Below are 12,622 nucleotides of genomic sequence, written 5' to 3' on the forward strand. Positions count from 1 at the left end.
GGAGGCCACTCCAGGAGTAACAGGGCTGAAAGCTGTGGGCGTGGGAATGGTCAACAACTGTGGGGCCGGGGCGGTCCCCTGCAGAGACTCACCCTGGCTGCTCCGGTCATAGACCGATCCTGGGATGATGGCCTCCCGGGCATCATACATGGCTGTTGTCATGAAGCGGGCTCCCTGCAAAGGGTTCAGATAAGTGAGGAATTTATCATGTTGACACAAGGAAGAACTTCCAAAGATCTGGTGGCCTGGGAGGTGGCCCGGCTGCACTGAGGACTACCCCGAGGCTTGCCGGCTTGGGGCCTTGCCTGCCCCTCCTCACCTGACCTGGTCTTTGTTGCCAAACATTTCCGTCTCTGCACTTCAGCTCAAGCAGCATCCACTCCCTAGGCCCCCAGAGCACCTTGGGTTTGCCAAGTTCCCTAACTGCTTGGGTCTGACCCCTAGGTGCCACCTGTGACGTAGCATCCCATCAAGTCCAAGGCCAGAAAGGCCTCAGAACAGCAGGGAGACCTGGCGTGGGGGGGCTCTGTGGGGACAGACCGGCACATGCATGGCTCCTGTTCACACTGACACTCTCGGCGTACCCTCAGCTCACACTAGTCACGTGTCACACCTGCCATCGCTCACTGCCACGTGCCCGGAACACCGGCTTGGGGAGGACGGGGCTCCCAGCAGCCTCCTCCCCGCCTCCCCGCCCCCTGCCCGCGGCCGGCCCTCACCGGGTTGATGGTGTTGACCAGCTTCCTGGGCTTGCTGAACTGCATGAGGCTCTCCCGCAGGTTGTTCAGCGGCCCCTCCACCAGCACCTTCTGCTCCTTGTAGTAGTTCAGCAGGTGGTTCCAGAGCGGCTGCTTGGACAGGGCCTTCGGGTTGCCCACAATAATGACCCCGTATCTGCGAGACGTGGGCACAGAGAGTGCCGTGCTTAGGACTGCAGTGAGCAGAGCACTACGCAGATCGGTCCAAGGCAAGAGCAAACAAACTCAAAACCCAAGTCCAGAGTAAAAGGTGCCCAGGCAGCTCTCCTGGCACCCCGCCCACCAGACACCCCTCCTCTTGCCACACAGGAGCCTTGGGTGCCACCCTTGACCTCCCTAACCAGACGCCTGCCCTGCCTGTGCCAGTGCCCGCCGTGAATGCTGGGGACAGGTGGGTAACTGCGAGCTGAGGTGACTTTCACTGGAGCCCACCCTGTAAGCTGCCGAGCCTACACTCGGGTTTATTTGAGGGCAGATTTCTGTGGAGCCCAGATGTCAAAACACCTCTGTGGGCCGATGAGCTCAGAGATGAGTCTCCTTGTTTGCAACCATGAGTCAGCCTCCTGGGCACTATGTCGCAAGTGGCCCAGGCAGGCTCCACAGCGGCTTCGGGAGCCCTGACGGGCCGGGCACGGAACTCGAGGCCCACGCTGAGCGGCTAATGGATGCTCACACTCATCAGGCTGTGCTGGGGCCACCCCCGCCCCTGCCAAAGCCGCCGCCAAACAAATGGGGTAACAGACGAAAACCAAGGCGCCCTCAGTGGGGAAGGAACCAACATGCAAACGTGAGCCCTGCTTGGGGCTGGTACGATGGTGGCTGTTGTCTGGTGTCTCGTGGGGGTAACACGGGGTCCACCTTGCCCTCTGGGTCCCTCACCATTTCAGAAAAGTTTTATTCCAGAACTGAACAAGGCAAATAGGACTAAAACATTGGACTCATGGATTAAACAACTCAACAAGGACACTCCGCTGTTGGGATGGAATTTCCTTCGAGACTGAGGCCACAGAAAGCTACCAGGACACAGAAACAAAGACAACTCATGAGTGAGACGTTCTTTCCGAATTGCTGCTGGGAGCCCTCTGACCACTAGCACTGGCGAAGCCCCTCTACCGTGCCCCGTGCCCCAGCCCAGGGTGCAGCTGGGGTACGAGAATTAATAGGAAGAGAACCAGGCACCGAGCAGCCTCTTGGGCCAACCCCTCCCAGCGCCTCGGAATGACTCCTATGCAAGAGAAGCCATCAGCAAGGCCCAACAGGACTCAGTCCTCCATACCGTGCTCTGGTCAAGGCCACATTAAGCCTCCTGGGGTCGTTTAAAAACCCAATGCCTTGGTGCTCATTCGCCCGCACACAGGAGAGGATGATGAAGTCCTTCTCGCGGCCCTGGAACGCATCCACGCTGGCAATCTCCACCTCCTGCACGGGCAACGGTCATGGTCAGCCAACAGGCTTCCTTCAGGGACCCCTCAGCCTGGGGTGCTCAGCCTGGTGTTAAGATGCACCATCAAATCCCAGCGATGAGCTTGGGACCTGAAGCCTGCAGAGCCCCTAGGTGCTGGCCACTGGCTCACTGCGCCCCTGCTACAAGGCGGTCACAGGCCAGTGCCTGGGGTGGGAGCAGCAGACGGGACTGGGCGCGCACCTGGTAGAGCTTGGTGTGCAGGGAGCCACTGAACTGCATGTACTGCACCAGGTAGGAGCGCTGGCCCTCGTACGGCGTGATGATGCCGATCTGGTCTGGCTTGGCGCCTGCCTTCAGCAGCTTCGTGGTGATCTTCTCCACATTTGCAGCCTCCGTCCTAAGAAAATCAGGCTTTCACTTCCCAGGCTCCACCTGTTGGCTCCTGAGACCCCCCCAAGGCTGGAGGCTGTGGGAGGCTCAGGGGCAGTTCCGCCTCCAGCACGACCCTGGGAAGACCCTGCCCAGTGCAGCCACAGCTGGGCTGCCCATCCTTTACCAAGGGAGTCATGAGGGATAGAAAGGCTCATGCGTGGGCTTATGAAGGATCTGCTCAACATAAAAACATACGCTGAAAAGATGAGATTGGAAGTAGGCTGTTGGTTTAAGTGTCTGAACAGAATAAGGATGAGGGGGACAAGGAAAAGTTTCACCACCACATTAAACAAAACCACAGGTTAGCAGTCACTGGACAAGCCGTCACTGAAGCCAGGAGACGCCACAGATGAGTCTCTGCTTACCTGTTTAGGTAGGAGGTGCCTGAGCTGGCAATCTCCTCTTGGCCCTGGGTCACGTAGAAGAACATCGGTTTATCCGGTTGGGGCCACTGGAAGTCAAACCCCTTCTTCACACGATCCGCTGTCATCGTAGAGGAGAAAGAAAGAGAATATCCTATCAGAGAAGAAAGTGTAGGCAATCTGGACTGAGCTAAGGTGGAGAGCTGAGTGGAGGCCATGCCATCCTGGGCAGGCACACGGTGGGGCAGGAAACCGCAGGCTCCAGGCAAAAGACCCAGGTCTGCGGGCCCGGGCCAGGCCACCAAGTACCGAAACTCCCAGGAACACCTGGCACCGTGTCTGGGATGAAGCCGGCTCACTGGCTGAAAAGATCTCACTGGTTAGTGCTTTCTGCAGTCTGTTTAAGAAACCTGTGTCTGGGGGCTTCCCTGGTGGCGCAGTGGTTGAGAGTCTGCATGCCGATGCAGGGGACGCGGGTTCGTGCCCCGGTCCGGGAGGATCCCACGTGCCGCAGAGCTGCTGGGCCCGTGAGCCATGGCCGCTGAGCCTGCGCGTCCGGAGCCTGTGCTCCGCAACGGGAGAGGCCACAACAGCGAGAGGCCCGCGTACCGCAAAAAAAAAAAAAAAAAAAAAAAAAAAAAACAGAAACCTGTGTCTGCCTCAGGGTGACGAAGATATTCTATTTCCTTCCAGAAGCTTTATGATGTACCTTAAGGGACTCATATGCCCCTACAACTGGCTTTTAAGAATGACACTGTTGGGACTTCCCTGGTAGTCCAGCAGTTAAGACTCTGCACTTCCACAATGCAGAGGGTGCAGGTTTGATCCCTGGTTGGGGAATTAAGATCCCAAATGACGCGTGGTGTGGTAAAAAAAAAAAAAAAAAAAAAAAAAAAAAGAATGACACTGTTGAGCTGACCCCATCTTGTCACACACCAGGGCCTGTGGACACACGGGTCTGCCTCTGGACTCTATCCTGGGCATTGTGCCCAGTGTCTCTGCAACTGCAGCTTTACAGTAACTCCTGACATCTCCTAGTATGAGTTGCCACCTTTGTCAGGCTCTTCATGTTCGTCTTGGGTGCCTGGTCCTTACAATTTAAAAAAATCAGCTTGTCAAATCACATACCCCACCCACACCTTTGGGAATTCTGACTGGAGTTGTACCTGATCAACAGATTAGTGTAAGAAAACTGGTATTTTTGCATGAAAATAGCCTAACACTGATGAAGGAAGCTTGACCCATGAGAACACGTTGTATGATCCCTTTTATGTCAAGCTGAAAATGAGGCAAAGCCTCAACCTTTCAAGCGAGGGCAGTGCCTGGCAAGCTTGGTGACCCGCTCACTGCTGGCAAACGCTTAACCACCTGCTGGGGGTAAGGCGAGGGCTAATCTACAGTGCTGGCCAATTTGTGTGGTGTAAACACTCCCGCCACCACTGATGTCAGGCTATCCTGAGTCCGTGGGTCTGGGCAGGCACCCGCACTGCCCTGGACAGGGGTCACTTCAAGGCTGCAAGGAGCTGGTCAGGTTGTGCTTTTAGATGCAGGTGCTAGTTACACAGGTGTGTTCACCTAGTGAAAACTCACTAAGCTGAACACTTAGGATCTGGGCACTTTTTTACACTTCAGTAGAGAGTTTAAAAAAATATACTCATGGGCAGTGATGGTTCAGCAGTGAACCACCACCACCAATCCCTGCCCTACGGAGCCGACGCCGTGGAGGTAGGTGGAGCAAGGTGGGCAAGGGTGTGAATCATGGTTAAGCGGTGGCTTTCCCAGCAAGTGTCAACCGTGTCAGAGAATCACAAACAAGCTCCTCATGGCCTGGCCTTTTCTAGCCCCACCACCCAACAGACCAGCAGCATTCTAAGTGTCAAGACTGCACTGCACAGCAGCCAGGGGGCCCTGGCCAGGCACGCACACTTTCGGCCTCAGTCTTCTCACCTATAACGTGGGCTCAACAGGCCGACATGCTGGGCTCTTGGCATTAATGAGACACTAACTGGTTCTTGAATGAATGCTGGTCTCAGAACCCCTTTACACTCTGAAAAGTTGAGTTCAAACAGCTATTGTTTTTATGGATTACATCTACTGATATTTATTGTATTTTAAAACCCAGAAATCTAAAATATTTTAAAATTCATTTAAAGATAAACATATTAACTTACAAATTTTTTTTATGACAAATAACTATTTTCCACTAAAATATATATTTAGTGAATTTTCGCAACTCACTTCACTATCTGGCTTATTCTAGTCCTGTTCCCAGTCTCCCATGAGCCCTTGCAGCATGTGAGGATGGTCACAGATGCACATGGTTGGAAAAGGGAAGCGTGTTTTATGACCTTTCCTACTACTGTGGAATTCTGCCCGATTCTACAGGAAAGCTGGACGGGAGGTCACCCTGCAGGTCAGTGATGATGGCCTTTCTACTCTGCCCTGCACCTGCATGGCCTTTGGCCCCCCAGTGACTTGGGAGCACCCTTGCTGGCCATTGGAATGGCAAGTGCCTGCTCACCCCGTCAAGCAGAGCTTCCAAAGGCTGATGCACCTGACATCTGTCACCACCAAAGATCTCATCAGAAAATCCACTCAGCATTGGGAAGACTTGATCAGCTTATGCTAGGGGACATGGGTTTTCCAAAATTCTAATTTTGGTGTGAATTCTCAGATTTTATCACTGGTGATGAATATTCTCAGTTATTTTCCTTGAAGCCACAGGCTCACTTTGGTCACTTTTGGGAAAACGCCTGCTAAATACCCCAGTCTGTATAACCAGCGTGTGAGTCCTTCCTTCAAGCACCTCACACCCCTGCCAAGTTTCTTAGGAGAACGTCCTCTCCCATCACACATAGAATCACAAGAACACGCACTCAGGGAGTACTCTTCGCTTGTGCACCCAGGCTGGTGCCTGCCACAGGTGCGTGGTGGTGACGACACACAGCAGCCTGGTTGCACCACTGACTCATGCTGAGGCTTCTGTGCCATTAGCGTAAGTGTCAGCACAGCCAAAAGGCACACGATGTCCCAGTGTTACTACAGAAGTAGTCTGGCCTTGGTCGTGCAGAGGTCTTTGAGACCTCCACGGCCCGGACTTTGAGAACCACCGATAGAGGAAGGAGCGGGACAGGCAGTCAGCTCTGCCACCCCCTCTTGTGTGTGTTGTGTGTGATGCGCCAATGGTGGGAATGCTCACATAGTGACTCTGAATTTTACGAGGACGCGGGCTCCCCCTTGCCCACACCCCGAGAATGTCCCAGAGTGCACTTTCTGTCCCACTGACCACTGCATCTCTCTGAGGCGGCCCCTACCCACAAGCAGACACCAGGTAAGGCCACTTAAGAAGGAAGTGACAGGAGGTACTGTCTCCCCAGGCCCCCCGCTCTGGGCCGAGTATTACCTGCAGTGACACCATTCTGAAGAGAGCCCTCATAGAAGATGTTGGATGGGAAGGCACTGAGCGCAGGATGCATCCGATACTGGACCTGCAGGCGGATGGGACGGATGCCCAGCACCACCAGGCGCTCAAAGAGCGACTGGGACAGCCCGGCCTTGGCCGCCTTCTTGCACATCACCACGGGGCCCAGCTGGCAGTGGTCGCCCACGAGGATCAGCTGTGGTGAAAGGCCCACACAGGTAAGAAGCTCAAGCATGGAACAGCCTAGACGTCCACTCAGGGGACTAAGAGGGCCAGGGTCCATACAACCACCCGACTATGTGAATTCAAGTGGCAAGATATGGACTAGGGGTGGGAAAACTGCCCACCACATACATGGAACACGCAAACTTGCACTCAGAACCCACACAAAGGCACTCTGTGCCAAGTCCACCCTTCGAAGACCCCCTCAAAGGGCCTGCTATGCATCCCTCTGTGCTCTGGCAGGGCATCAAACAGCACCACAGGACACTTAAAAACAAACCCCCAGCACTAAGAATTACACAGAACTGGAACAAGAGAGAATGCACACCAATTTTCAAACAAGACTATAATGGATGGGCTGTGGCCCACCTGCTTGGCCCCAAGGACCACAGGGACCATACACTCTGGCTCGGTGGCCTGGGTGCTCTCGTCGATTAAAATGGATCGGAACTGCATCTTGGCGAGCCTCGGGTCCCCGGCGCCCACACACGTGCAGCAGATGACATCTGCATTCTGGGGAAGAGAGTGCGCCAGGCATCAGGGCACCTGCACGGCCAATGTTCCCAGATCCCCAAAGCAGGCAGGACGGGACACAGACACCATTCCGGTCCACGCCCTCCTCAACAACTATGGAAATAAGTGGCCCCTCCCTGACAACATCTGTCCAGGGTGCAATGACCCTAACTTTCGAGATCCTAAGTGGTTGGGCTTCACTCCTAAGAAAGAGCTTGGCGCCTTGAGACAGCCTCTGAGGGGCAGCGCTAAGCCAAGGACACCATGCTCAGGCTGAGATCCACTTTTGGTTGGTTCATCAGCAAAGAGCAGGAGACAGCGCTCCAGATCTGCCCCCTGCCCCACCGCGGGTACAGACCAGGTTCCCAAGATCCCAGCAGCAGGGAGGCTGGCGGGAAGTGGAATCTACCTCAACAAGATGTCTCTGTGTGATCTCAGAAAAAGCATACAGAGGAGGGTATCAGAGTTCTCTCCTCAAATGCAAAAGAACAAACTAACTAAAGGTGCCATCGTGGACTTAACATATCCAAGCAGGTCCTTTGGCCCAAGTGAACAAGACAAACGCCCAAAGGCCCAGGCCAGTTCCCCCGGCAGCAGGGCAGGTGAGTTCACCATGAGCAGCTCCCTCTCGGCAGTGCGCTTCAGGGCCCGGTACCGCTTTTCGTCCGCAGACGACAGCTCGCCAGTCTCATCCTTCAGCTGCTGCAGCTTCTGGAGCTCCGGCATGCTGCAGACACAGGGGCACATGAGAGGGAGGCGTGTGCAGCCAGGGCCCGCCCAGGGGAGACACACCTCGCTTAAGGCCGGCTACCCGACACCCACCTGTCCATGTTCCTGATCTGGTTGTGCAGGGCCAAGAACGACACCGGGGAATCGATGGCCTCTCGGCTCTTGGCACAGAGCCGCACGACTTTCAGCCCAGTCTGGTGGATCTTCTCAGTCAGCTGATCCACGGCTATGTTGCTTGGAGCACAGACAAGCACGGGCCTTCAACACAATGTGAGCAAACGTCAGTGCTCGCCCAGAGAAGTGGAATTAGCCACGACTGCTGTTTTGAATCACAGGCGGTAGAGCCAGCTCAAGCTCTGAGACTAAAGCCAGGAGTGACACGATGCTGAAGGAGCTAGGAGCCAGATGGTCTGGAGCTTCCTGATCTTCACTCTGCTCAAGCAACCCACCGCTAACACCCGAGTCCAACAGCCTCACCTCCCGTTTGCACTGTAAAGTCTCTCAAAGCTCCAAGGTGGACGCAGGCACAACACGACCCAGGATGGACCTACCCACTACAGCCTTTACAAGAATGGCAGGTTTGCTTGTTAAAAGCAACCACAAAGGCCAGATCTAATACAAACGGCATAGAATGCAGCATGCCAGACACCCTGGGCCCCGAAGCCTCCTGGAAGACAGGCCTCCCTCTCTCCCCCACTCGGGCCGTGCAGAGCCCTACCCATTGCCTTGCCGAGCCAGGTGGTAGACAATGGTGGCTGAGGTCACCGTCTTCCCTGTGCCCGGTGGGCCCTGGATCAGACTCAGTGGTCTCTGCAGCACAGTCTTCACGGCGTAAACCTTGGGATACAAGTGGCCGTCAGGGGCGCAGACACGGCGGAGGGCCGCTCACCAGGCAGGCTCTGCAGTCCGGGACCCTCCTGCCCCCAGGGCGGGGGAGAACCTGAGAGTGGTTGAGGTCAGGGAGCCCCTGCGCCGTGAAGCGCTTGGGCAGCTGGCACTTGATGATCACATCCTCCACTTCGTGGCCGAGAAGTTTGTGGTAGATGTAGCCCGACACGGAGGTCTCGTCCACAGCAAAGGTTTTCAACGCACTCTGCATCCTGAAAGGAAAGCTCCAGGTCAGGGGCACGCACCACCGTGGAGTTGCTGTGCAGACCTGCCCCTCTGTGATGAGGAGGAGAAGCATGGAGACGCCGGAGGCAGCAGCCACGCCAAGGGCAGGTGACTGCAAAGTAGACGCAGGGAAGTAGAGGCTGGGGAGGAGGCAGACATACCTGTCGAATGAGGTTGACTTCCACACGAAATCCACCTGGAAGTTATGAGTCACCTCCACGGGTGCACCCACACTGCTCCGAAGCTCAATAGCGATCTCATCGCCATAATCTGTGCCGCCGAGTTAAGTCTCATCCTGGTCAAAAGCCTTTCTGAGGAGACCTCACTCTGTTACTGAAGAGACAGACCCTCCTCTGCACCAAAGACAGAAAACGCAGCCAGAGATCCATGTTCTCAGTGACAGATTCTGCCCACCGTGTCCGGGGCCAGCGCAGCCAGCACTGTCCTCCTCCTCGTGAGCCCTGGGGCAGCAGCCAGCACCCAGCATGGAGCAGCCAAGCCCAGGGCCCAAGTTCCAGGCCCTGATTGTGAATTTCTGCAGAGCCCTCAGGCACATAGCTCGGAGCACCCTGGCTTCTGCGTAAGCAGCTCTCTTCATCCGTTTTATAGAAACGGTGCCCCTCAGAGGACACCTGAAGAAAGGGCATTGCAGCCGCAGCTGTACACACCCTTCCCTCCACCTGAGGCCCTGAGGCTGCTCTCAGCAGTGACCCCCACGCAGGTCTCCTGTGCTCTGGACAAGCTCGTCAGAGACTTGGGCAGACAGTGCCTGTGCCAGCCCTTCTTTACACAAAGGATACTATCAGGGACCTTGATGACGTGGCCGATCCCTTTCCATAGGGGCGCCAGGTCCCCTTTGTACCGCAGGCATATCTCATCCCCTTGCATGAGCCGCATGTCTTACAGGGAAAAGACAGCAAGAAAGTTAAAGTTTTCACATGTGCCACAGACGCTACCATGAAGAGTTCAAATTAAGGGACACTTTACAAGGGTGAAACTAGGAATTTTATGCTACTTATGGTCACAAATATTTTAAAACTTAAAATCACCTCTTAACCAAATTATGACTAAATCCTCATTACCAGAGTCAGTCTTGGGCAAAGTGAAGTAGGCGATTCTCTTCTTGTTAAGGCCCAGGTCCCACCTGACCGTGATGTTATCTTGAGTCTGAGCACATAAAAAATAAGAGCCCTGTTAGCCTGCAACACAGACACAGGCCTGGACTCCTTGTGTCTGGGTTTCCACAGGTGCGTGCCCTATGGCGAGCAGCACCGGACAGCCTGAAACACCAACAAGGGCACATCCAAGAGAGAAGTCATTAGGACCCCGAAACCTGCGCAGGACGACCAGGAGACCCCCACATGATGTCTGTTCTTGGAGGCGGCTTCTCTGTGGGCTGCGGAGGGAGAGAAGGAAGCCGATGGCCGAGGACACATCTCGTGAGCCTCAGGGCTCCTGCTTCCTACGCACAGTCTCCGAGGGACGGGCACAAGGAGTGTCCTCAGTGTGCTGTGGGCTCCTGAGGTCTGACTCTCATGGCTGTGGCAAAGGCTACAAACCCAAATGTAAGGAATTTTTGTTGGATTTAAAATCAGAAAACACCCAGGCGGGTGTCTGGCTTTGAGTGATGGGGCGTCTGCCCACAGGCCTGTCCTCAATCCACGGTTCTGTCTCTCAGGGGCTGGGCCTCGGCCCACGTCAGCATTTGCAGTCTGCAGAGAAAACCACCCTCCCCAGACCTTAGGAGAGATGCTTTGTTAAAATGACCAAACCCTCCTGCACACACATCACCTGCGACTCTTTGAGTTTCTTATCGTAGTCAGCCTCCAGCTTGACCAGAGGACCGAAAATGTTCTGGTACTGGTAGGCATCCTCATACCGCAGGAGGACATGCTGCGGCTCCTCATCCACTCCCGGCTTCTCGAGGTCCTCCAAGGTGGCAGAAGGATTTTCCTAGAGGACAAGAACGGCACCACGTTCTTCCCTGTTCTCACCTCTAAAATGAACTATATGCGAGCTCCCCAGTCAACAGAGGCACAGTCACACCCACCATTTCTCAGAACGAGCTGATGTTGGGCTGATGCGGAGAAGGGCACCCGGTGGTCGGTGGTGTCCACTCCGTAAGGAGAGCCCTCATATCAGGAAGTCCACGTGGCACACAAAGGTGGACACCCCAGGTACACAGCCCTGACACACCTATACCATCAGATGGCTGCATTCTCCAACAAAGGCCTAACCCCTGACCTGGGAGAGATTACACTTCTTCCTGGCTGCCAGAAAGATTACTGGCTTCCCTGGCTGTGTAAACAGAAAGGAAGGCCCACCTCCCCACTTCTTCCTGATCCTATGCTGCACCAACAGGAGCAACGCACACTTCCTTGGCAGGGACAAAACAGTATGTGGGCTGTCTGGATACAAACAGGAACAGTGAAATAACTGTGGCAACTTGAAAGTCAAGGTGGAAAGGTTCCTTGCTGGACTGCCCTTCAAAAATATTTTGACTTGCACTTGAAGATAAATTCACATCCTTGATTATATGGGTGCCTAATGAAAATTTCTAGCCTAGTTACTAAAACTTTATCGTAAAATATAAACAGCCAGAACCAGAGATGGGCTTCCCTGGAGAAACGGTCTGTGGGCGGGGCAGGAATCCTGCACGCCCCCAGCCTGGTGTCACCCTGGCTCCGATGCGTCGCAGGCCCGACCAGGTTTTATGGAGTACACCCGCAGTCCTGTCTGTCCACTCAGGCCTGGCTCTTCCTGACATGTCCACACACAGTCACCAATGGCCAGTTCCCAACCACTTCCTTCCCACCACCTACCCTTGCCCTCAGCAAGAGAAAAATTCCAACAGCCGGAGCGTTCCTTTCCCAGAGGCCTGGCGGGAGGTACCCGTGGCGCCCTCGGCCCTGCTTCCAGAAGGAGCTCGAGGGGCCACTCCAGGTAGAGGCTGCAGAGTCCCCCTCGAGCTCCTTCCGGAACCTCCTGTTTCTGAGACACCACCCCCAGCTCCCCTCTCCACCCCCCGCAACACTTGGTGCTGAGATGGGTGTGCATTCCCAGCAGGCCCTCACCTTCCAGAGCTCCTCCAGCTTGTTGATCTGCTGGGCGGTGATCTGCCGCGCCCGCAGCTGCTCCTGCTCAGAAGGGATCTTGACCAGCCAGGACAGGAAGCAACGGTCCTGGATCAGGGGCTGCCACTGCGAGCTGTCCCAGTTAATGTCCTTGAGGCTGCTCTGACTGGCACAGGGCTGCCTGCAGAAGCCCCGAGGGTGGGGAGAGCCCAGGTGAGGATGACCTCTAGCCCCCCAAAGGCTTACTGCCTTTAACCTCAAAGGGGCGTTTTCCCTACATTTTACTGTATGAGCACATTACCTTTAAATTGTTAGGAATAAACTGTGTGTCCCCACACACTTGAGCTCTGAACTCTTGAAACTCAGAAGAGACTTTGCTTTTACAGAATTGTTTTCATGATTTAACCAGAACACACCCCAAAAGGGTTACTTGACATTCCCAGCTCTCTAACAAGCCCCAGCCCCCCGAACCTCCTTACACCTCGTCAGTCGGCAGAAACTATTTTAAAGCTCCATGGAGTCAGAGCCATGGAGTGGCTGAGTCTTTGGGGAAGACGACTGGGGCTGAAAGGCAGTCCCCCAGGGAAATCGCG

At 55.0% G+C, this 12,622-nt stretch overlaps 1 protein-coding gene across 2 annotated transcripts in view; it reads right to left on the bottom strand.

Annotated features, from left to right (window-relative positions):
- UPF1 (UPF1 RNA helicase and ATPase) overlaps positions 1–12,622 on the bottom strand; it is a 36,506-nt gene that overhangs the window by 5,379 nt on the left and 18,505 nt on the right. Inside the window, exons 5-20 of one of the 2 annotated variants that reach the window (XM_032626461.1) lie at positions 12,030–12,210; positions 10,747–10,908; positions 10,005–10,122; positions 9,756–9,854; positions 9,117–9,225; positions 8,783–8,942; positions 8,561–8,679; positions 7,936–8,100; positions 7,726–7,840; positions 6,970–7,113; positions 6,361–6,574; positions 2,961–3,078; positions 2,404–2,560; positions 2,035–2,177; positions 720–894; positions 93–174 (exon numbers count right to left, since the gene is read on the bottom strand). In XM_032626461.1, the coding sequence (XP_032482352.1) occupies positions 93–174; positions 720–894; positions 2,035–2,177; positions 2,404–2,560; positions 2,961–3,078; positions 6,361–6,574; positions 6,970–7,113; positions 7,726–7,840; positions 7,936–8,100; positions 8,561–8,679; positions 8,783–8,942; positions 9,117–9,225; positions 9,756–9,854; positions 10,005–10,122; positions 10,747–10,908; positions 12,030–12,210 (2,261 nt within the window). The remainder of the gene's footprint in view (positions 1–92; positions 175–719; positions 895–2,034; positions 2,178–2,403; positions 2,561–2,960; positions 3,079–6,360; positions 6,575–6,969; positions 7,114–7,725; positions 7,841–7,935; positions 8,101–8,560; positions 8,680–8,782; positions 8,943–9,116; positions 9,226–9,755; positions 9,855–10,004; positions 10,123–10,746; positions 10,909–12,029; positions 12,211–12,622) is intronic. The other variant, XM_032626462.1, reaches the window with a different exon arrangement.

Source organism: Phocoena sinus, chromosome 3 (genome assembly GCF_008692025.1).
Source record: "Phocoena sinus isolate mPhoSin1 chromosome 3, mPhoSin1.pri, whole genome shotgun sequence".
NCBI classification, from domain to species: Eukaryota; Metazoa; Chordata; class Mammalia; order Artiodactyla; family Phocoenidae; genus Phocoena; species Phocoena sinus.